Below are 22,832 nucleotides of genomic sequence, written 5' to 3' on the forward strand. Positions count from 1 at the left end.
ATCCAGCGAAAAGCAGCGCGATTCGTCATGGGGACATTTAGTCAGCGCGAGAGCGTTACGGAGATGCTGAACAAGCTCCAGTGGCGGACACTTCAAGAAAGGCGTTACGCAATACGGAGAGGTTTATTATCGAAATTACGAGAGAGCACATTCCGGGAAGAGATGGGCAACATATTACTACCGCCCACATATATCTCGCGTAATGATCACAACGAAAAGATCCGAGAAATTAGAGCAAATACGGAGACTTACAAGCAGTCGTTCTTCCCACGCACAATTCGTGAATGGAACAGGGAAGGGGGGATCAGATAGTGGTACAATAAGTACCCTCCGCCACACACCGTAAGGTGGCTCGCGGAGTATAGATGTAGATGTAGATGTACTAGTGCCGACATTGTGCATGCTCTGTTGCCTGTGTCTATGTGCCTGTGGTTCTGTCAGTGTGATCATGTGATGTATCTGACCCCAGGAATGTGTCAATAAAGTTTCCCCTTCCTGGGACAATGAATTCACGGTGTTCTTATTTCAATTTCCAGGAGTGTATATTTGTTCAGTGAGTACCCGATTATCATCTACATTTCTTCTTGGTGTAGCAACTTTAATGGCCAGTAGTGTATATGCTTTGAGTTTGTAGCGTCGTTGGATGACGTTCCGGACATGGTTTCCTATTTAAAATGTGAGCTACTAAGTCCCTTCAACAAGTTTTAGACGTGTGTAACACGAATTGTGAAATGCAGCATACGTAGAGAACATGAGCGCTCCTATGACACTTCCCCAGGGCTCTGCTGACAATACCTGTGTCTGCGATGTATACTCGCCATCCACGACAAAATACTGGTTGTCTTAGCTAAAACCCCATAGACTACTTTAAAGGTCGGCTCCGGCCTGTGTAGCCCTCTACGGTGACGCACGGACGCAGACGAGTTTGCTCGCGTGAGGGACCCCTAATTTAAACGCTGCAGCATCTGACGGAAGAGAAGCCGCGGATGCCGCTTCCGGGTTGGAACGGCGCGGAGGTAATTCTCTGGGCGCACATCTCGCCGTGACGCCCCCGCAGGCTAGCGCGCCCGGTAGGGGGGAACTCTTAGCGGTGCGTGTGGTACCGACTCGCTCCGCGGGAGAAAGCGACCGCTATATAGCGCCTGCCGTGGCGCGGCTGAGGCATCCGCTACTGCAGTGGCGAGCCGGACGGACATGGGGAACCAGGTGAGTGCGTTTTCCTCCGCTATCCGAGCGCTGCACCGCGAGGCCGGAGAGCGTAGCATCCCGCGTTCTCAGTGCGTTTTCCAGTGTTGTGAACGATCTCAGAAGAAGTGCAAGGTTCAGAAACTGGTAACACTATTCTTATTAGGCCTATCTGAATCTACTGCTGGATACAGCTCCTTTGTTATGGCCTCGTATGGGCCAGTCGGGTACCGACCGACCACCATGTCGTCCTTAGCAAATGGCGTCATTTTAGTGTGGTACGGAGGGGCGAATGGAAAAAAACTGGTAGAAGTCGACCTCGGGGAAGATCAGTTTGGATTCCGAGGCATTACTGACCTTTCGACTTATTTTAGAAGAAAGATTAAGGAAATTAGGTGGTTAGTGTTCAACGTCCCGTCGACAACGAGGTCATTAGAGACGGAGCGCAAGCTCGGGTTAGGGAAGGATTGGGAAGGAAATCGGCCGTGCCCTTTCAAAGGAACCATCCTGGCATTTGCCTGAAACGATTGAGGGAAATCACGGAAAACCTAAATCAGGATGGCCGGAGACGGGATTGAACCGTCGTCCTCCCGAATGCGAGTCCAGTGTGCTAACCACTGCGCCACCTCGCTCGGTAAAGATTAAGGAAAGGCAAACCTATGTTTATAGCATTTTAGAGAAACTTTTGACAATGTTCAATGGAGTACTCTCTTTCAAATTCTGAAGGTGCGAGCGAAAGGCTACTTGCAATTCGTACAGAAACCAGAAGGCAGTTGCCGGCCATGGTGGCCGAGCGGTTCTAGGCGCTTCAGTCCGGAACCGCGTGACTGCTACGGTCGCAGGTTCGAATCCTGCCTCGGGCATGGATGTGTGTGGTGTCCTTAGGTTAGTTAGGTTTAAGTAGTTCTACGTTCTAGGTGACAGATGACCTCAGATGTTAAGTCCCATAGTGCTCAGAGCCATTTGAATCATTTTGAACCAGATGGCGGTTACAAGAGTCCAGGGGCATGAAAGGGGAGCGTGGTTGGGAAGGGAGTGAGACAGGGTTGTAGCCTATCCCCGATGTTATTCAGTCTCTATATTGAGCAAGCAGTAAAGGAAGCAAAAGATGGTTCAAATGGTTCAAATGGCTCTGAGCACTATGGGACTCAACTGCTGTGGTCATAAGTCCCCTAGAACTTAGAACTACTTAAATCTAACTAACCTAAGGACAGCACACAACACCCAGCCATCACGAGGCAGAGAAAATCCCTGACCCCGCCGGGAATCGAACCCGGGAACCCGGGCGTGGGAAGCGAGAACGCTACCGCACGACCACGAGATGCGGGCGGAAGCAAAAGAAAAATTCGGAGTAGCTAGTAAAATACACGGAGAAAAAATAAAAATTTTGAGGTTTGCCGATGACATTGTAATTCTGTCAGAGACAGCAAAGGACTTGGTAGAGCAGGATATAAGATGAACATCAACAAAAGCAAAACGAGGATAATGGAATGTAGTCGAATTATGTCGGGTGATGCTGAGGGAATTAGATTAGGAAATGAGACACTTAAGCTAGTAGATGAGTTTCGCTATTTGGGAAGCAAAATAACTGATGGTGGTCGAAGTAGACTGGAATGGCAAGAAAAGCGTTTCTGAAGAAGAGAAGTTTCATAACATCAAGTATAGATTTAAATGTCAGGAAGTCGTTTCTGAAAGTGTATGTATGTAGCCATGTATGGTAGTCAAACGTGGACGATAAGTAGTTTGGACAGGAAGAGAATAGAAGCTTTCGTAATGTGGTGCTACAGAAGAATGCTGAAGATTAGATGGGTAGATCACGAAACTAATGAGGAGCTATTGAATAGAATTGGGGAGAAGAGACATTTGTCACACAACTTGACTAGAAGAAGGGATCGATTGGTAGGACACGTTCTGAGGCATCAAGGGATCACTAATTTAGTATTGGAGGGCAGCGTGGAGGGTAAAAATCGTAGAGGGAGACCAAGAGATGAATACACTAAGTAGATTCATAACGATGTAGGTTGCAGTAAGTACTGGGAGATGAAGAAGCTTGCACAGGATAGAGTAGCGTGGAGAGCTGCATCAAACCAGTCTCAGGACTGAAGACCATGACCATAACAACAACAACAATGGAGGGGCGTGGTGTCACACCACTCCCCCCCTTCCCCACCGCCCCCCCCCCCCCGTTGTCGGTTCTGGAGGCCTTGGAATCCCTACTTCTCACTCAAATAGCTCCCTGTTTTGGCATCACGAGATTGAGACAACACTGTTCCAGTCCTCCCCTCCTGTGAAAAATTTTTGGCTGTAGCACCACTGAACAAGGGTCCTTCATGGCAGTCAGCCACGTTGATTACTCACAGCTGAATATATGGCTCCTCTACACACTGTGATGACATGGGATTCTTCCTAAAATCGTGTTGGATATCTTTCTGCCCAGTGCAGTGCAGCAACTCCACATAACATGGACTCCACAAGTCGGTGGAAATATTGAGCCATGCCGCCTCTATAGCCGTCCATAATTGCGAAATCGTTGCCTGTGCAAGATTTTGTGTACTATCTGACCTTTCGATTGCGTCCCATAAATGTTCAATGAGTTTCATTTCGGGCGATCTGGGTGGCCAAGTCGTTCACTCGAATTGGTCAGAATGTCCTTCAAACAAATCGTGAACACTTGTGTCCCTGTCACATGGTGCATTGTCATCCGTTAAAATTCCGTCTTCGTTTGGGAACATGAATTTGCTGCCGATGGTCTCCAAATAGCCGAACATAGTCATAACCAGTCAATGATCGGTTCACTTGGACCAGAAGAACCAGTCAGTTCCATGTGAGCACAGCCCACACCATTGTCTACCCACCACCAGCCTACACAAGTGCTCTGTGGAGAACTTGTGTCCATGGTTTCCTGGCCTCTGTGCCACACTCGAAACCTACTCTTACAAACTTAAATCGGGTCTTATTTGACCACACCACTGTGTTCCATTCCTCCAGGGTCCAACCCACATGGTCAACAGCCCAAGAGAGGCGCTCCTGTCGATGTCTTACTGTCAGCAAAGGCACTCACGTCGGTCGTCTGCTGTCACAGCCCATTAACGCCAAATTTCGCCGCACTGCCCTAACGGATACCATCGTCGTACGTCCGACATTGATTTTCGCGGTTATTTTACGCAGTGTTGCTTGTCTGGTAGCACCGACAACTCTGCGCAAGCGCCGCTGCTATCGGTCGTTAAGTGAAGGTCGTCGGCTGCTATGTTGCTCATGATGACAGGTGAAGCCTGAAATTTGGTATTCTCGCCACACTCTTGACCCTGTGAATCTCTGAATACTGAATTTCGTAACTATTTCCGAATTGGAGTGTCCCTTGCCTGTAGTTCCAACTACTATTCCGCGTTCAGACTCTGTTAATTCTCGTTGGGCGACCTTAATCGCGTTGGATATCTTTTCAGATGAATCACCTGAGTACAAATAACATCTCCGTCGATGCACTTCCCTGTTATAACCAGTGTACACGATACTACCGCCATCGCAGTATGTGCATATCACTATCCCATGGTTTTACTCCCCTCACGGTCTACTTCCAACGGTTTTATTTTTTATTTTTTTTATTTTTTTTTTTTTTTCCTGGCACCATCCTATCCAGTCGGCAGTTTCACGTCATCAAGCAACCCCTTTTGGGGTCTTCCAGAACCTCTGATGCGGTCCCATTGTCTCCAGTAAACAGTTCTATCGGGCCATCTGCTTTGATCTTATCGAGTTACTCGTCCGATCCAATACAGTCTTGCAATTCCCTCTAGGTCATCTGTTACGTTTGTTCTTCTCCTAGTGTCTGCTTATCGAATCCGATTCCTGACGCTGACTGCTACTATCTGTCACTCCATGGCTCGTTGCGTCCCCTCTGGTTTACGTTCATTTGTCTTAGAGACATTGTTTGCAGACCGTAGTTCGTAACTGGCAGTATACGCATATTGTTGGAACATGCTTGTTGGTCAGCATTAACGTTGAACACTGCCCAACTCAGTCCTATTGTGAGAGAAATTTTTGCAGTTTTTGTCATTTTTCCCTAGTTTAATCTTCGGGGCAAAGTAGATAATTGACTTACACCTTCTGTGAAGGGTGCTCCAGGAGGGATGGTAAATATTCAGTAATATGACAGGAACGATCATTCGAACCAAAAAAGGCTAGAAAAAGGCTAGTAATCATGGCCTTCAAAATTCATACCTTAATTAATATATTTTGTATGGGATCTAAAATTTAAAAACCTCTCTCACACCGGCCTGATTTAGCTTCACTGATCAGGATAGTAAAAACATGCGTATATTAAGAGAGTTTTCATTGACAAAGCAGACTTATCACATTCACACAGTTCAATACTGTTCTATCCTGATTACATTAAGCTTAACTTAAATTCCATAAGGCAGTGAAGCAATTTCGAAGTCTCGGTGCGACGAAAATTGTCAGTCGATCTCCTGGAAACATTTGTAATAATTATTAACTTTCGGTGATCACATGAAGAAGACCGGAGATCTGCTGGTAAGACCGTGTTAGCCTATTTATTTGAAGTAACTGGATATCTTGCGCATACAAAACGTCAGGTTCGTCCAGTGTAAATCAGACGTTCCCCACTGATCCCGTGCAACACAGCGTAGTAAGCAGACACTGACAATAATAATAATCCGTTAAATAATACGCGAACACACTTACTTTAGTTTAGTTCATGTATTAAATTCCTTCTCATACAGAATCTCATCAAGATGGCGACTAGCTCAACAATACATACATATACATCCTTCTTTCACAACTAATCGGCAAGAAGTCCCCTATTCTTTTCATGAGAGAAAACATAGATAGCAGAGAAGCTATTCCATGGAGTAAATGGACGCTCCAAGGAATAATTGGGCTTCAAACTACTTTGCATTGATAATCGGTAAGATAAGAAGAGATATTTCGAGATATGTACTGAGTTATATAATTTATAAAATTTCTGAAAATATCACGGAGAGACCGCTGCAAGAGACATTACATTAAGATCACAGACACACACACCCTGGAAGACGGCGGGTTGGCGTCCTCCTATCGACATGATGATGAAGGTATCGGGATTCATCAGACCATCCAACGCTCTGCCACTGCGCCATCGTCCAGTGGCGGTGGTCAAGTACCCACTTGAGTAGTAGTTGCCGATGTTGTGGTGTTAATTCTGGCACACGCCTAGGTCGTCGGCTACTGCCCAGCCTACGAATGAGGGGTGGCCTCCCAACCCCACGAAGTGTGGACGTGGTTTCACCTTGCTATCGGCACGTGCCGAAGACACGCACCACAACATTTCTCGAACACCCGACATGCTATACAGTTTGTGAAATGCTCGTGCCCGGCCTCCGGCCCGTCACAATCTGCTCTCCGTCAAACTCAGGCAGGTCGCGCGCTTTCCCCATTCCACACACGAACAACACTCTCACTGGTACTGCTGGCCATTAAAATTGCTACACCACGAAGATGACGTGCTACAGATAGGAAATTTAACCGACAGGAAGAACATGCTGTGATATGCAAATGATAAGCTTTTCAGAGCATTCTCACAAGATTGGTGACACCTACAACGTTTCCAACCGATTTCACATACACAAGCAGCTGACCGGCGTTGCCTGGTGAAACATTATTGTGATGTCTCGTTTAAGGAGGACAAATGCGTAACATCACGTTCCGGACTTTCATAAAGGTCGGATTGTAGTTTATCCCGATTGCGGTTTATCGTATCGCGACATTGGTGCTCGCGTTCGTCGAGATCCAATGACTGTTAGCAGAATATGGAATCGGTGGGTTCAGGAGGGTAATACGGAACGCCGTGCTGAATCCCAACGGCCTCGTATCACTAGCAGTCGAGATGACGGGCATCCTACGTGCATGGCTGCAACGGATCGTGCAGCCACGTCTCGGTCTCTTGGTCAACAGATGGTGACGTTTCCAAGACAACAACCATCTGCACGAATAGTTCAACGACGTTTGCAGCAGCATGGACTATCAGCTCGGAGACCATGGCTGCTGTTACCCTTGACGCTGCATCACGGACAGGAGCGACTGCGACGAACCTGGGTGCACGAATGGCTAAACGTCATTTTTTCAGATGAATCCACGTTCTGTTTACAGCATCATGATGACCGCATCCGTGTTTGGCGACATCGCGTTGAACGCACATTGGAAGCGTGTATTCGTCATCGCCATACTGTCGTATCACCCGGCGTGATGGTATGGGGTTCCATTTGTTACACATCTCGGTCACCTCTTGTTTCGCATGGACAGCACTTTGAACAGTGGACGTTACATTTCAGATGTGTTACGACCCGTGGCTCTACTCTTCATTCGATCCTTGCGAAACCCTACATCTCAGCAGGATAATGCACGACCGCATGTTACAGGTCCTGTACGAGGCTTTCTGGATACAGAAAATGTTCGACTGCTGCCCTGGCCAGCACTTTCTCCAGATCTCTCACCAATTGAAAACGTCTGGTCAATGGCGGCCGAGCAACTGGCGCGTCACAATACGCCAGTCACTACTCTCGATGAACTGTGGTATCGTGTTGAAGCTGCATGGGCAGCTGTACCTGTACACGCCATCCAAGCTCTGTTTGACTCAATGCCCAGGCGTATCAAGGCCGTTATTACGGGCAGAGGTGGTTGTTCTTACTGATTTCTCAGGATCTGTGCACCCAAATTGCGTGAAAATGTAATTACATGTCAGTTCTAGTATAATATATTTGTCCAATGAATACCCGTTTATCATCTGCATTTCTTCTTGGTGTAGCAATTTTAATGGCCAGTGGTGCATATTTCGGGGCGTCTCCACCTCACAGCTTTTAACTATGAGCCGCGTCAGATCCATCCAATTCTGTCTAAAACCGATCGTAGACGTGAATCCTGGGCAAGTGTCCCCTTCTATACTATAGACGGCGGCGGAAACGGTACATTATTGAACGCTAACATCTCATAGGCTTCGTGATGGTACAGCATGTGCTGTTACTACCTGCCCTCCTAGCATATCGGTCGTAAACAGAACGGCGCCGCCACCCCAGCCAGGCGTCCTGTTGACTTCGCCCACTCTGTACGGAGCGGCTGCATGTCACACCCCGCTGCGCCGGGCGGAAGTTGGCCCGCATGCGGGGTACGGCAGTTGCTCGTGCACAGCGCAGGGCGCCCGCTGGGTCCCACTTTCGCCGGCGACAGTATACAACACGGAGCAGCCAGCCGTGTACTGTATACTGTATACAGCCAGTCGCTGCGAGACGCTCACCTCGTGACGTCATTCCGTCGGCCTCAGCACGCAAACTGTCTCGAATCCTCCACAGTGCCGGAAGCCGCTGAGTGCACGAGCGTTATACAAAGAGATGTCAAAAATAGTAAGATACCTCCAACTGCCGGCCGCTGTGGCCGAGGGCAGTTCTAGGTGCTTCAGTACGGAACGGCGCCGCTGCTATGGTCGCAGGTTCGAATCCTGCCTCGGGCATAGATGTGAGTGATGTCCTTAGCTTAGTTAGGTTTAAGCAGTTCTAAGTCTAGCGGACTGATGACCTCAGATGTTTAGTCCCATAGTACTTAGAGCCATTGGAATCATTTTTTACCTCCAACCATCGTGTCGGAGCTCCTTTTGCCCGGCATACTGCAGAATGGACTCTTCAAGTCGTTGGAAGACTGACCCATGCTGTCTCTACAACTGTCCGTAATTGCGAAAGTCTTACCGTTGCAGAGGATTTTGTGCGTAAACTGACCTCTCAATTACGTCCCATAAATATTCAATACGATTCATGTCGGGCGATCTTAGCGACCCAATCATTCTCCCAAACTGTCCAAAATGTTTTTCAGACCAATCGCGAAACTTTGTGGCCCGGTGACATGGCGCATTGTCATCTGCAAAAATTCCATCGTTGTTTGAGAACATGAACATGAATGGCTCCAAATGGTCTCCAGGTAGTCATAACCAGAGAACCAAGTCCATTCCGTGCAAATACAGCACACACCGTTATGAGACTATCACCAGCTTGCACAGCGCCTTGTTGACACTCGGGTTCATAGCTTCGTGGTACCTGCACCACACTCAAACCCAGCCATCTACCCTTACCAACTGAAATCGGGAGCCTCTTATGAGGCCCCGATTTTCCGGTGGTCTAGCGCCCAAACCGGGACTCATTAGACCAGGTCACGGTTTTCCAGTCGTCTAGCGTCCAAACGATATTTTCACGAGCCCAGAAAAGTCGCCGCAGTCGTGCTGTTGGCAAAGGCACTCGGGTCGGTCGCCTGCTGCCGTGGCCACACTGACTTCTGCCGTTATTTCACGCAATGTTGCTTGTCTGTTAGCACTTACAACTCTACTCAAACGCTGCTGCTCTCGGTCGTTACGTGAAGGCCGTCGGCCACTGCGCTGTCCGTGGTGAGACGTAATACCCGAAATTTGGTATTCTTGGCACACTCTTGACACTGTGCATCGCGGAATATTGAATTCTCTAACGATTTCCGAAATTGGATGTCGCATGCGTCTACTTCCAACTATCATTCCGCGTTCAAAGTCTGTTAATTCTCGTCATGCGGCTGTAATCACATCGGATACTTTCCACATGAATTACCTAAGTACAAATGACAGCTCTGAGAATGTACTGCCATTTTATGTCTTATGTACTCGATACTATCGCCATGTGTATACATGCATATCGCTAGCGCATGAGTTTTGTCACAGTGTACTGGAACGTACCCAATATAAACCGAACTTATTTTTCTTCAATTTCTAAACGAAAAAATTCATTCGCCTTCAAAATGTTTTTACTGTCGCTGATAAAAAAATGTTCTGCAGTCTGGCCCTAGATGGGATAGTCAGGCCCGGCCGACCGCCGTGTCATTCTATACCAATGGCGTCATCGGAGGCGGTACGGAGGGGTATATGGTAGCACACAGCTCTCCCGGTCGTTGTCAAGTTTCTGCAGCTTGCAACTGAAACATTTTTTTTTACTAAAATAACTGTATGGCGAAGACTGGCAGCTTTTGAGTGGTTCAAGCGTTTCCAAGATGGGTGAGAAGGCTTTGAACATGACTCACCCCAGCCGGCCGGAGTGGCCGAGCGGTTAAAGGTGCTACAGTCTGGAACCGCACGACCACTACGGTCGCAGGTTCGAATCCTGCCTCGGGCATGGATGTGTGTGATGTCCTTAGGTTAGTTAGGTTTAAGTAGTTCTAAGTTCTAGGGGACTTATGACCACAGCAGTTGAGTCCCATAGTGCTCAGAGCCATTTGAACCATTTGACTCACCCCTCGGAGGCAATTCAAAATCAAAAACGAATGATTCGATCTGACCACCGCTTGAGTATTCGATCGATTGCAGAAACTGTAGGAATTCATCAATAATACGTAACGCAAATTTTACGCAAACAGTTTAATAAGAGAAAAGTGTTTGCGAAACTGGTGGCGAAGACTCTCACGACCCAACGAAAAGAAGCTCCCAAAAATGTTGTACTGACACTCTGAATGCCATAGAAAATGATCCCAGTTTCATGGAAAGAGTGATAAAATCTGCGAATCTTGGCTAGTGGGAGAGTCTGCTAGCAGCACCAGCTCAAGCAACCATTGTGACGTTTAGTGGTAACAGACAGGACCACTAAGTTGCAATTTTTAGTAGACACCAGCTCTGACGTATGCGTATTTCCTAAGCGCCTGCTGTGGCAACCGCGAACCGTGCGCAAATTACGAATTAGCAGCTGCAAATGGTGTAAGGTGCCAGGATTTGGGAACTTACGTGTTAGCATGTCAATATTAGTATTAATAATAAAGGGACTGGCAACTGGCAACGTTGAAAACTAAGCGCCAATCCACCCACCCACTAGATTGGTTCAATTTCACCGAGAGCGAAAAGATCTCGAAAGAGCAACTCAACATTCGAAGTGATGAAGTTTTGTTTCCGATATTCATAAAATTAAGTTTTTTTCTGGATTCCTGAATGTTAAACTATTAATCAAGATTACTAGCTTGAGGTTCTTGCTCTACTCCGTAAGAAAATAAGAAAAAAAGACCCAAATTGTGGACGAACTAGTCACGGGTCCTGCATCAAAACAACTCACTTGCTCATACAGTATCGTCTGTTAAGAAGTTTCTACCGAAGTACAGCATCCCAGTGTTAAGCCACCCATCTTATTCGCCTGACCTAGGACCATATAACTATACCTATTCCCTAAGGCCAAATCTGCATGAAGTTAGTCTGGGCAGGTTGGTGATCCCAATCATAAATAATGTAAAATTTATTTCTGCGATAGGTACCCTTTATCAGAAACTGTTGGAAAAAAAAAATTTGTATGAAATGTGTCTTATAGGTTACACATTTCGTACCACATTTCGTTCTCAGATTAGTGTATTCTGTAGTTTCGAAAAAATTCTACAAGTAGAAGCTGACAAAAAGTACACTTTGTACGTAAAAAATACGGAAAACAGCCATGAGAGTTGTCAATGCATTCCAGCCCAATAAGATGGATTGTCTGCATGCTCTACCATCTCATATTGCAATATTCGTTTTCCTGCTCGTTGCGCTGTCTTCCTTTATCTGAATTAGACATTTGGTTTTCTTTCACTGCAAACGACCAATTGTTTGGAGCAGTTTTTTCAGGACTTCACACCTCGCAATATTCCCTTCACGGAACGTTACCACTGCATCAAAGACGCCAAAACGCAGTGTACATCTACATCTACATCTACATCTACATCTACATCTACATCTACATCTACATCTACATTTATACTCCGCAAGCCACCAAACGGTGTGTGGCGGAGGGCACTTTACGTGCCACTGTCATTACCTCCCTTTCCTGTTCCAGTCGCGTATGGTTCGCGGGAAGAACGACGGCCGGAAAGCCTCCGTGCGCGCTCGAATCTCTCTAATTTTACATTCGTGATCTCCTCGGGAGGTATAAGTAGGGGGAAGCAATATATTCGATACCTCATCCAGAAACGCACCCTCTCGAAACCTGGACAGCAAGCTACACCGCGATGCAGAGCGCCTCTCTTGCAGAGTCTGCCACTTGAGTTTATTAAACATCTCCGTAACGCTATCACGGTTACCAAATAACCCTGTGACGAAACGCGCCGCTCTTCTTTGGAACTTCTCTACCTCCTCCGTCAACCCGATCTGGTACGGATCCCACACTGATGAGCAATACTCAAGTATAGGTCGAACGAGTGTTTTGTAAGCCACCTCCTTTGTTGGTGGACTACATTTTCTAAGCACTCTCCCAATGAATCTCAACCTGCTACCCGCCTTACCAACAATTAATTTTATATGATCATTCCACTTCACGCATACTCCCAGATATTTTACAGAAGTAACTGCTACCAGTGTTTGTTCCGCTACCATATAATCATACAATAAAGGATCCTTCTTTCTATGTATTCGCAATACATTACATTTGTCTATGTTAAGGGACAGTTGCCACTCCCTGCACCAAGTGCCTATCCGCTGCAGATCTTCCTGCATTTCGCTACAATTTTCTAATGCTGCAACTTCTCTGTATACTACAGCATCATCCGCGAAAAGCCGCATGGAACTTCCGACACTATCTACTAGGTCATTTATATATATTGTGAAAAGCAATGGTCCCATAACACTCCCCTGTGGCACGCCAGAGGTTACTTTAACGTCTGTAGACGTCTCTCCATTGATAACAACATGCTGTGTTCTGTTTGCTAAAAACTCTTCAATCCAGCCACACAGCTGGTACAGCTGTACAAGTTGACACAAACACTGTCTTGGAAATTCTGGCCCGGATTACACTGTTGATGGACTCGTTGGGACTCTGAGCACGGCCATAAAGACATTTCTTCGGCAGACTTACATCCAAAAAATGTCTTGAAAGTTTCTTTCAAAACCTCCACTACGTCAAAAGTTGTAGATCGTCTGTGAATAAATTTCTCGCCATTATTCTGTGCTCTGTTGGATTTTCACCTTGAATCATTTCCTGGAAGGCACAGGGTATGAATGCTTTTATCATCCGTTGAAGAGGGGCGAAACAAAACTGCCCAAACAGCTTTTCTCGTATCTCCTACGCTGCTAACATTTTGCCTCGTGATCATGTCATAGTAGTTTTGGATTTTATCTATGATAGGATCTGAGAGTTTACACTTACCACAGAATCGTCTTCCTCCTACCAATTTCTTTCCCTTGTATGCAGTTTACAGTCGATGCAGCATTGTACGCTTTTTTACATGACCTATGCACTTCAGTTTAATGATAGCTGCATTGTCTCCATAAGGCTTCTCTTCCACAACTGCTTTAAAAAGCTCTTTAGTCACCATTTCCAAAATTCTTCAACTGTTCAGATTCTTGGAAAATTGTCACGCCCACACAGTGTTTTCTTTAAACGAATAAACAATCCAGAAGTAAGGCAATAATATATATATATATATATATATATATATATATATATATATATATATATATATATATACGGCCAAACTTTCAGGAAACATTCCTCACACACAAAGAAAGAAAATATGTTATGTGGACATGTGTCCGGAAACGCTTACTTTCCATGTTAGAGCTCATTTTATTACTTCTCTTCAAATCACACTAATCATGGAATGGAAACACACAGCAACAGAACCTACCCTTCAAACACTTTGTTACAGGAAGTGTTCAAAATGTCCTCCGTTAGCGAGGATACATGCATCCACCCTCCGTCGCATGGAATCCCCGATGCGCTGATGCAGCCCTGGAGAATGGCGTATTGTATCACAGCCGTCCACAACACGAGCACGAAGAGTCTCTACATTTGGTACCGGGGTTGCGTAGACAAGAGCTTTCAAATGCCCCCATAAATGAAAATCAAGAGGGTTGAGGTCAGGAGAGCGTGGAGGTCATGGAATTGGTCCGCCTCTACCTATCCATCAGTCACCGAATCTGTTGTCGAGAAGCGTACACTTCGACTGAAATGTGCAGGAGCTCCACCGTGCATGAACCACATGTTGTGTCGTACTTGTAAAGGCACATGTTCTAGCAGCACAGGTAGAGTATCCAGTATGAAATCATGGCGGTGAATCGAGGAAGTACAGTACATACTGACGAAACTAAAATGAGCTCTAACGTGGAAATTAAGCGTTTCCGGACACATGTCCACATAACATCTTTTCTTTATTTGTGTGTGAGGAATGATTCCTGAAAGTTTGGCCGTACCTTTTTGTAACACCCTATATATATGTATTACAGATCATTAAAAAGGGGAAATTCTGTAAGCTAAGATCGATGGAAACAACAAAAATTTAAAATTTCAAGATTTCAACTGGTACTGAATCCCTTAAAAGGAACAGGATTTCGGTCCATTGAAGCAGTGATAGAAAATGCGGAACGCGTCCTCAATGCGTTCACAGAGGAAAGCTTTCACCACTGTTTCCATGAATAGAAAATTCGTACGGAGCGTTATAGGGATATAGGAGGGCAGTACTCGTGTATTGAAGATGACATACGTATGGTTTTGAAGTAAAGTGTTTTACAGTAAAAGTCCCGTTATTTTATAGTCAAACTTGTATTTTTAATTAATGGATAAATGTATCGAAATAATGAGCAGCCAACTGCCGAAAAGTTAATAGTATTCACTAAGTGCCTGAAACAGGTTAACAAAGTAAATTTCTTTTATGCAACTAGGTACTGATTATTCCCATATACACTGAAGAGCCAGAGCAACTGGTACATCTGCCTAATATACTGTAGGGCCCCGAGAGCATGCAGAAGTGCCGCAACACGACGTGGCATGGACTCGATTAATGTCTAAAGTAGTGCTGAAGGGAACTGACACCATGAATTCTGCAGGGCTGTCCATAAATCCGTAAGAGTACGAGGGGTGGAGATCTCTTCTGAACAGCACGTTGCAAGGCATCCCAGATATGCTCAATAATGTTCATGTCTGGGGAGTTCGGCGGCTAACGGAAGTACTTAAACTCACAAGAGTATTCCTGAAACCACTCTGTAGTAATTTTGGACGTGTGGGATGTCGCATTGTCCTGCTGGAATTGCCCAAGTCCGTCGGAATGCACAATGGATATGAATGGACGCAGGTGATCAGACAGGAGGCTTACGTACGTGTCACCTGTCAGAGTCGTATCTAGATGTATGAGGGGTCCCATATCACTCCAACTGCACACGTCGCACACCATTACATAGCCTCCACCAGCCAGAACAAACCCCTGCTGGGATGCAGGGTCCATGGATATATGAGGATGTCCCCATACCCGTACACGTCTATCCGCTTGATACAATTTGAAACGAGACTCGTCCGTCCAGCAAAACGTTTCGAGTCATCAACAGTCCAATGTCGGTGTTGACGGGCCCAGGCGAGGCGAAAACCTTTGTGTCGAGTGGGCGTTCGGCTCCGAAAGTCCATATCGGTGATGTTTCGTTGAATGGTTCGCACACTCACACTTGTTGGTGGCGCAGCATTGAAATCTGCAGCAATTTGCGGAAGATTTGCACTGCTGTCACGTTGAACGATTCTCGTCAGTCGTCGTTGGTCCCGTTCTTGCAGGATCTTTTTCCGCCAGCACCAATGTCGGAGGTTTGATGTTTTACCGGAATCCTGATATTCACGGTACACTCGTGAAATGGTCGTACGGGAAAATCCCCACTTCGCTACACCTGAGATGGTGTGTCCCATCGCTGGTGCGCCGACTATAATACCACGTTCAGACTGACTTAAATATTGCTAACATGCCATTGTAGCAGCTGTAACCGATTTAACAACTGCGCCAGACACTTGTTTTGAAACGTCCCCTTAGAAAAATTATAAATGACTGTGCTTAAACTGACACACAATCTTTTTAGCGCAACGCAATCTGACTTTCAATAATCCCTACAAAAGAATGGCCCTGACTAACAATAGCCTATACCTTTTATGACTCACTCACCTCACAAAAATCTTCGTTACTCAAACTACTGCAATACAGCGTGCGCCAATACTGCCAGCTAAATAAAGGATTCTAACTACTGAAGTCACTAACTACTGATAGGCATAGTTCCCAAATGAAAGACTTTGATAGAGAACAAACAATGTATTTACCTTAATAGTGTTCAAAAGTCATTATATATATATATATATATATATATATATATATATATATATATATATATATATATATATATATATATATATATATGAGTTCATGACACCCAGTCTTACAAATGTACTGTCTCTGATGGACACACGTCCAGATCATCCGCTCTCAAAACTCCGCCATCTCTCTCCCCACATCCACCCCACTGCTGGCGGCTCACCTCCAACTGCGCAACGCTACGCGCTGTTAACAGCCAACTGCCCAACACTACAATAGCGAATATTACAACAATGCCAACCAGCCACAGACTGCACACAGCACAGCCAGTGATTTTCATATAGAGCGCTACATGGCGTTACCAACATAAAAACCTAAACAGCCTACTTACAACCTGCCTAAGATCGCTTAGGGCCCCCGCTAGCACCCAGAAGTGCTGCAACACGACGTGGCATGGACTCGACTAAAGTAGTGCTGAAGGGAAATGACACCATGAATCCTGCAGGACTCTCCATAAATCAGTGATATTACGAGGGGGTTGAAGATCTCTCCTGAACAGCACACTGCAAGGCATCCCAGATATCCTTAATAATGTTCATGTCTGGGTAGTTTGGTGGCTAACGGAAGTGTTTAAAGACAGAAGAGTGTTCCTGAAACCATTCTGTAGCAATTCTGGACGTGTGGGGTGTCGCATTGTCCTGCTGGAATTGTCCAAGTCCGTCTGAATGCACAATGGACACGAACGGATGCAGGTGATCAGACAGGATGCTTACGTACGTGTCAGCTGTCAGAGTCGTATCTAGACATATCAGGGGTTCCATATCACTACAACTGCACACGGCCCACACCATTACAGAGCATCCAACAGCTTGAACAGTCCCCTATTGACATGCAGGGTCCATGGATTCGTGAGGTTGTCTCCATACCCATACATGTCCATCCGCCCGATACAATTTGAAACGAGACTCGTCCGACCAGCAACACGTTTCGAGTCATCAACAGTCCAATGTCGGTGTTGACGGGCCCAGGCGAGGCGTAAAGCTTTGTGTCGTGCAGTCATCAAGGGTACACGAGTGGCCGTTCGGCTCCGAAAGTCCATATCGGTGATGTTTCGTTGAATGGTTCGCACACTCACACTTGTTGGTGGCGCAGCATTGAAATCTGCAGCAATTCGCGGAAGATTTGCACTGCTGTCACATTGAACGATTCACTTCAGTCGTCGTTGGTCCTGTTCTTGCAGGATCTTTTTCCGGTAGCACCAATGTCGGAGATTTGATGTTTTACCGGATTCCTGATATTCACGGTACACTCGTGAAATGGTCGTACGGGAAAATCCCCACTTCATCGCTGCACCTGAGATGGTGTGTCCCATCGCTGGTGCGCCGACTGTAACACCACGTTCAAACTGACTTAAATATTGATAACATGCGATTGTGGCAGTAGTAACCGATCTAACAACTGCACCAGATACCTGTTTCTTTGGGGCTTCAGTTTATACAACTGTAGTTGGTGAAGGTGGATAAAATACTGGAATGGATAAATTAACTGTGCTGGTGTTTATGTTTATTCTAAGCGTCAATAAAAAAATCCGCACTCGGCACAGACACGCAGTGATGTTACGCTCTCCGGAATTTGTGGTGCTCTCGGAGTTGCTTGTTCTCTTGAGTATGGATCGCTCGTGTATAATGTGTGCACTTCACGCGGCCAGCGACTCGGAATATTCCTGCTGGCGATCGGCGTTCTCGCCGCCGCCTCCCCCGCACGCAGCACGGAGAAGAAAGCGGGGGCGGTGGTGGAGGCGAAGGACCAGGAGGCGGCAGCCACCAGCAGTCAAGAGAAGAAGCAGGAGGCGCAGAAGGCTAGCGAAGAAGAGGGCCGAGGCGAAGGCGAGCGACGGCAGGACAAGCGGGAGCTGCACGGCGGCTTCGGGGGCGGCGGGGGATTCGGGGGCGGCGGAGACTACGGCGGCGGACACCACTTCGGGGGCGGTGCCCACTTCGGGGGCGACGGATCCTTCGGCGGCCACACAAGCTTCGGGGACGAGACGGCCTATGGAGGCGGTAGCGGCTTCGGAGGCGGCAGTGGCTACGGTGGCGACGGAGGATTCGGAGGCGATGGAGGATTCGGAGGCGGGGGATATGGCGGCGGTTATGGATATGGTGACAAAGGTGTGTATACCTGTGGGTTTCTCGAACTGTTGCATAGGAGCTGTTCCTATTTCTTCTTGTTTCTCCTTGACTGGATGGGAGCAGGTTTGCAAACTTCTTGCGCCCCAATTAAGAGCAGTTGTCCCCTGCTTTATCTGCACGCACGTCGCGCATAACCTGTAAGCTTTTATTTCTCTGAAATGTTAGGAAGTGCCGGGCGGTGTGACCGAACGATTCTAGGCGCTTCATTCTGGAACCGCGCGACCGCTACGGTAGCAGGTTCGAATCCTGCCTCGGGCATGCATGTCTGTGGTGTCCTTAGGTTTAAGTAGTTCTAAGTTCTAGGGGACTGATGACCTCAGATGTTAAGTCCCATAGTGCTCAGACCCATTTTTTGTTAGGAAGTCTTCAGAATGAAATATCCTTCTGCTGCTGTGTCTGCGCTGATTTGGACTCAATCTTGGGACCTTTGCTTTCGCAGGCAAATGCTCTATCGAATCGGCTACCCAAGCACGACTCACGCCCTCTCAGCTTTACTTCCGCCATTACCTCGTCTCCTACCTTCCAAACTTCACAGTAGTTCTCCTAGATATCTTTCGGGACTAGTAGTCCTGGAAGGATGCAGCAGAAGAAATACACGGTCCAATCACACCACCGCCTATATCCGACGTCAGTGTGCGATAACCACTCGCAGACTGCAGGTGGGACCAACAGCAGTGGAGGGTATGTTGTTGTTGTGGTCTTCAGTCCAGAGACTGGTTTGATGCAGCTCTCCATGCTACTCTATCCTGTGCAAGCTTCTTCATCTCCCAGTACCTACAGCAACGTACATCCTTCTGAACCTGTTTTGTGTATTCATCTCTTGGTCTTCCTCTACGATTTTTACCCTCCACGCTGCCCTCCAGTACTAAACTGGTGATCCCCTGATACCTCAGAACATGCCCTACCAACCGATCCCTTCTTCTAGTCAAGTGGTGCTACAAATTTCTCTTCTCGCCAATTCAATTCAACACCCCCTCATTAGTTATATGATCTACCCATCTAATCTTCAGCATTCTTCTGTAGCACCACATTTCGGAAGCTTCTATTCTCTTCTTGACCAAACTATTTATCTTCCACGTTTCACTTCCATACATGGCTACACTTCATACAAATACTTTCAGAAACGACATCCTGACACTTAAATCTATACTCGATGTTAACAAATTTCTCTTCTTCAGAAACGCTTTCCTTGCCATTGCCAGTCTACATTTTACATCCTCTCTACTTCGACCATCATCAGTTAGTTTGCTCCCCAAATAGCAATACTCATTTACTACTTTAAGCGTCTCATTTCCTAATCTAATTCCCTCAACATCACCCGACTTAATTCGTCTACATTCCATCATCCTCGTTTTGCTTTTGTTGATGTTCATCTCATATCCTTCTTTCAAGACACTATTCATTCCATTCAACTGCTCTTCCAGGTCCTTTGCTGTCTCTGACAGACTTACAATGTCATCGGCGAACCTCAAAGTTTTTATTTCTTTTCCATGGATTTTAATACCTACTCCGAATTTTTCTTTCGTTTCCTTCACTGCTTGCTCAATATACAGATTGAATAACACCGGGGAGAGGCTACAACCCTGTCTCACTCCCTTCGCAACCACATCGTTCCATATGTCACGTCATTTGCGCGGCGATAGCTGTTGGGTGTGGTTCCTGAAAGAGAGTAACTCAGTAACTAATTTGTGCGTACTAACACTCAAATAGAAGGTCCTAAGGATCTGTAAACAACAAAAATTGTCCAAGCTTCTGTTCGTGTAAAAGCACTCCGTCTTCAGGCCACGAGTGGCCTACCGGGACCATCCGACCGCCGTGTCATCCTCAGAGGAGGATGCGGATAGGACGGGCATGGGGTCAGCGCACCGCTCTCCCGGTCGTTATGATGGTATTCTTGACCGAAGCCGCTACTAATCGGTCGAGTAGCTCCTCAATTGGCATCACGAGGCTGAGTGCACCCCGAAAAATGGCAACAGCGCATGGACGCTGGATGGTCACCCATCCAAGCGCCGGCCACGCCCAACAGAGCTTAACTTCGGTGATATCACGGGAACCCGTGTATCCGCTGCGGCAAGGCCGTTGCCGTCTGTTCGTGTAAACTGCTCATTAATCTTTACTACATACGCACAAGGCTCTTCTGCATGCCACAAGCTTGAACGATTCTACATCTAACCAATACAGTTACTGGTCTGTGTGGAAATCGATGCTGTTATTCAATGTTCCTTTCGCACGTCCCACAGGTCACCACGAGCACGTGTCAGTGAAAGACGTGCCCTCGACGACGCTGACGAAGAAGATACCGGTGCCAGTACCTCAGCCGTACCCAGTCCACGTCCCAGTGCCCAAGCACGTGCCCTACACTGTTGAGAAGAAAGTGCCCTACCCTGTTAAGGTACCAGTCGACAAGCCCTACCCGGTACATGTTCCCAAGCCAGTACCGTACCCTGTCACCAAGGAGATACACGTCCCAGTCAAAGTTCCCGTCGAAAGGCCGGTCCCATACAAAGTTCCTGTGGAGAAGCTGGTCCACTACCCTGTGGAAGTGAAGGTCCCTGTACCCAAACCTTACCCCGTACACGTGGAAAAGCCGTATCCGGTATATGTGGAAAAGAAGGTGCACGTACCACACCCGTACCCAGTGGAGATCAAGGTTCCAGTACCAAAGCCGTACAAGGTCCCTGTCAAAGTCCCGATCCACGTACCAGTTGACAAGCCGTACCCGGTTCACGTCAAGGTTTTCGTCGAGAAGCCGTACCCTGTGGAAGTACCTAAACCGTACCCAGTCGAAGTTAAGAAACCGGTGCCCTATATAGTCCACAAGCACGTGCCGTACCCGGTGAAGGTCCCCGTCGACAAACCGTACCCTGTCGAGGTGCCGAAGCCGTATCCGGTTGAAGTCAAACAACCGTACCCAGTGGAGATAGAGAAGAAAGTACCACTAGAGGTGGAGAAGAAGGTACCTTATCCAGTGAAAGTGCCAGTCGACAAGCCTTACCCAGTCGAGGTGCCAAAACCATATCCATTAGAGGTGAAAAAACCTGTACCTTATCATGTAGAGAAGCCTGTACCTGTCCCAGTTAAAGTTCCTGTTCCCAAGCCTGTGCCATATGAGGTCGTTAAACATGTGCCGTACCCAGTGCACGAACATCATGAAGACTACCATCATGAAGACCACCATCATGAAGACCACCATGGTGGATATGAACACCATGATGCAGGGTACTAAGCGAAAATCCATTACCCTCACTGCAAGCATTCTAGGAATGATACGCCAAGAACGTGTCAGGTATTACTCGTTACAAAATGTGTTAATTATTCCAGAGCTTTGGAATTAGAAGAGTAGAGGGTGAAGCATATCTGAGCTGGTGCTAATCTAACATTCAGTATACATCTGAGGTTAAGTTTAAACTCGCACTTGGTTTTCTTCAGTTACATGAGTTAGTGTAAATATAAATATATTAATGAATGCCGTTTGGGAAGTTCAGCAATAGACCTAGGTCCTGGGTACTGGCAGGAATTTTTCAGTTGTTGTGGTTGCGGATTGAACAAGCGATAAATGGTTGTTCTTTAATCATACTCTCCTCCAATAATGCTGTTCACTAACATTTCAGCCGGAGGATTAATAGGTGGTCAGCTAGACTCGTGCAACCTGTTGGGATTGGAGACAGAATCTGTTACTCAATCAGGTAATTACATGACCTACAGCTCTAGTATTGCTTTCTTTCGTAGTTAATCATATCCTCATTTGGTGGTGCACATAGTTAGTACAGGATACCATGCACCAGAGAAGCTACTTATTCAACATGCAAAGAAACCAAATTCACAGCCAACAAAATATTTTACTGGTTGATTGTAAGCATAGAATAGGTGGGCGGTGATAAGATCCGAATTGGCAAAATACAGCATTCGACGAGACTGTTGCTTCAACGTGTGCATTGAGCATTTATTAGGACTATCTTAGATGGTTACTTAATTTTCTTTTCCGAGGGAGGGGTTATTATAAACAGTGTTCCCACGTACACACATCTCAGCTCCGCTTCCCAGGAGAGAGACGACGGAAGCAAGTTTTGTAGGAAATGGACAAGGCTCAAAATGGAACCATTATCTCGTTCTATACAGGACATGTTAAATACCCGCCTTGTTGAGGGCAAACCATTTTACTGTCCAACAAATCCCATCACTCACATTAATTTACATTGAACAAAGCTTGAATGTAGTTGTAAGATACCAGCATATTGATCCTGGAGAAATAGTATTCCACAGTAACTCGTGTAACTGGCCAGAGTTTTTAACAGTGAGCTCATAATCCCAATACTAAATGGCTTAGAAATAGTGGTCTCTACCTGATAAGCGAGCTGTCTGGAAAGGTTTCATGTATTATTGAAAGGAACAATTATATGG

General features: G+C 46.5%; 1 protein-coding gene across 1 annotated transcript; it reads left to right on the top strand.

Moving 5' to 3' along the window:
* Window positions 1–1,194: 1,194 nt before the first annotated feature.
* LOC126214931 (uncharacterized) lies at window positions 1,195–21,731 on the top strand. The gene is made up of 3 exons (XM_049941570.1): window positions 1,195–1,206; window positions 17,951–18,230; window positions 20,693–21,731. Exons 1-3 carry the CDS (start codon window positions 1,195–1,197, stop codon window positions 21,655–21,657), a joined length of 1,257 nt encoding a protein of 418 aa, XP_049797527.1. The 3' UTR covers window positions 21,658–21,731.
* Window positions 21,732–22,832: the final 1,101 nt, after the last annotated feature.

Source organism: Schistocerca nitens, chromosome 12 (assembly GCF_023898315.1).
Source record: "Schistocerca nitens isolate TAMUIC-IGC-003100 chromosome 12, iqSchNite1.1, whole genome shotgun sequence".
Taxonomy (NCBI): Eukaryota; Metazoa; Arthropoda; class Insecta; order Orthoptera; family Acrididae; genus Schistocerca; species Schistocerca nitens.

Bases quoted from the DNA above. Each gene is read 5' to 3' on its own strand.
- LOC126214931 (XM_049941570.1), top strand. The intron at 18,231-20,692 runs GTGCCCACTTCG...AGCACGTGTCAG, and splicing joins CGGACACCACTTCGGGGGCG to TGAAAGACGTGCCCTCGACG.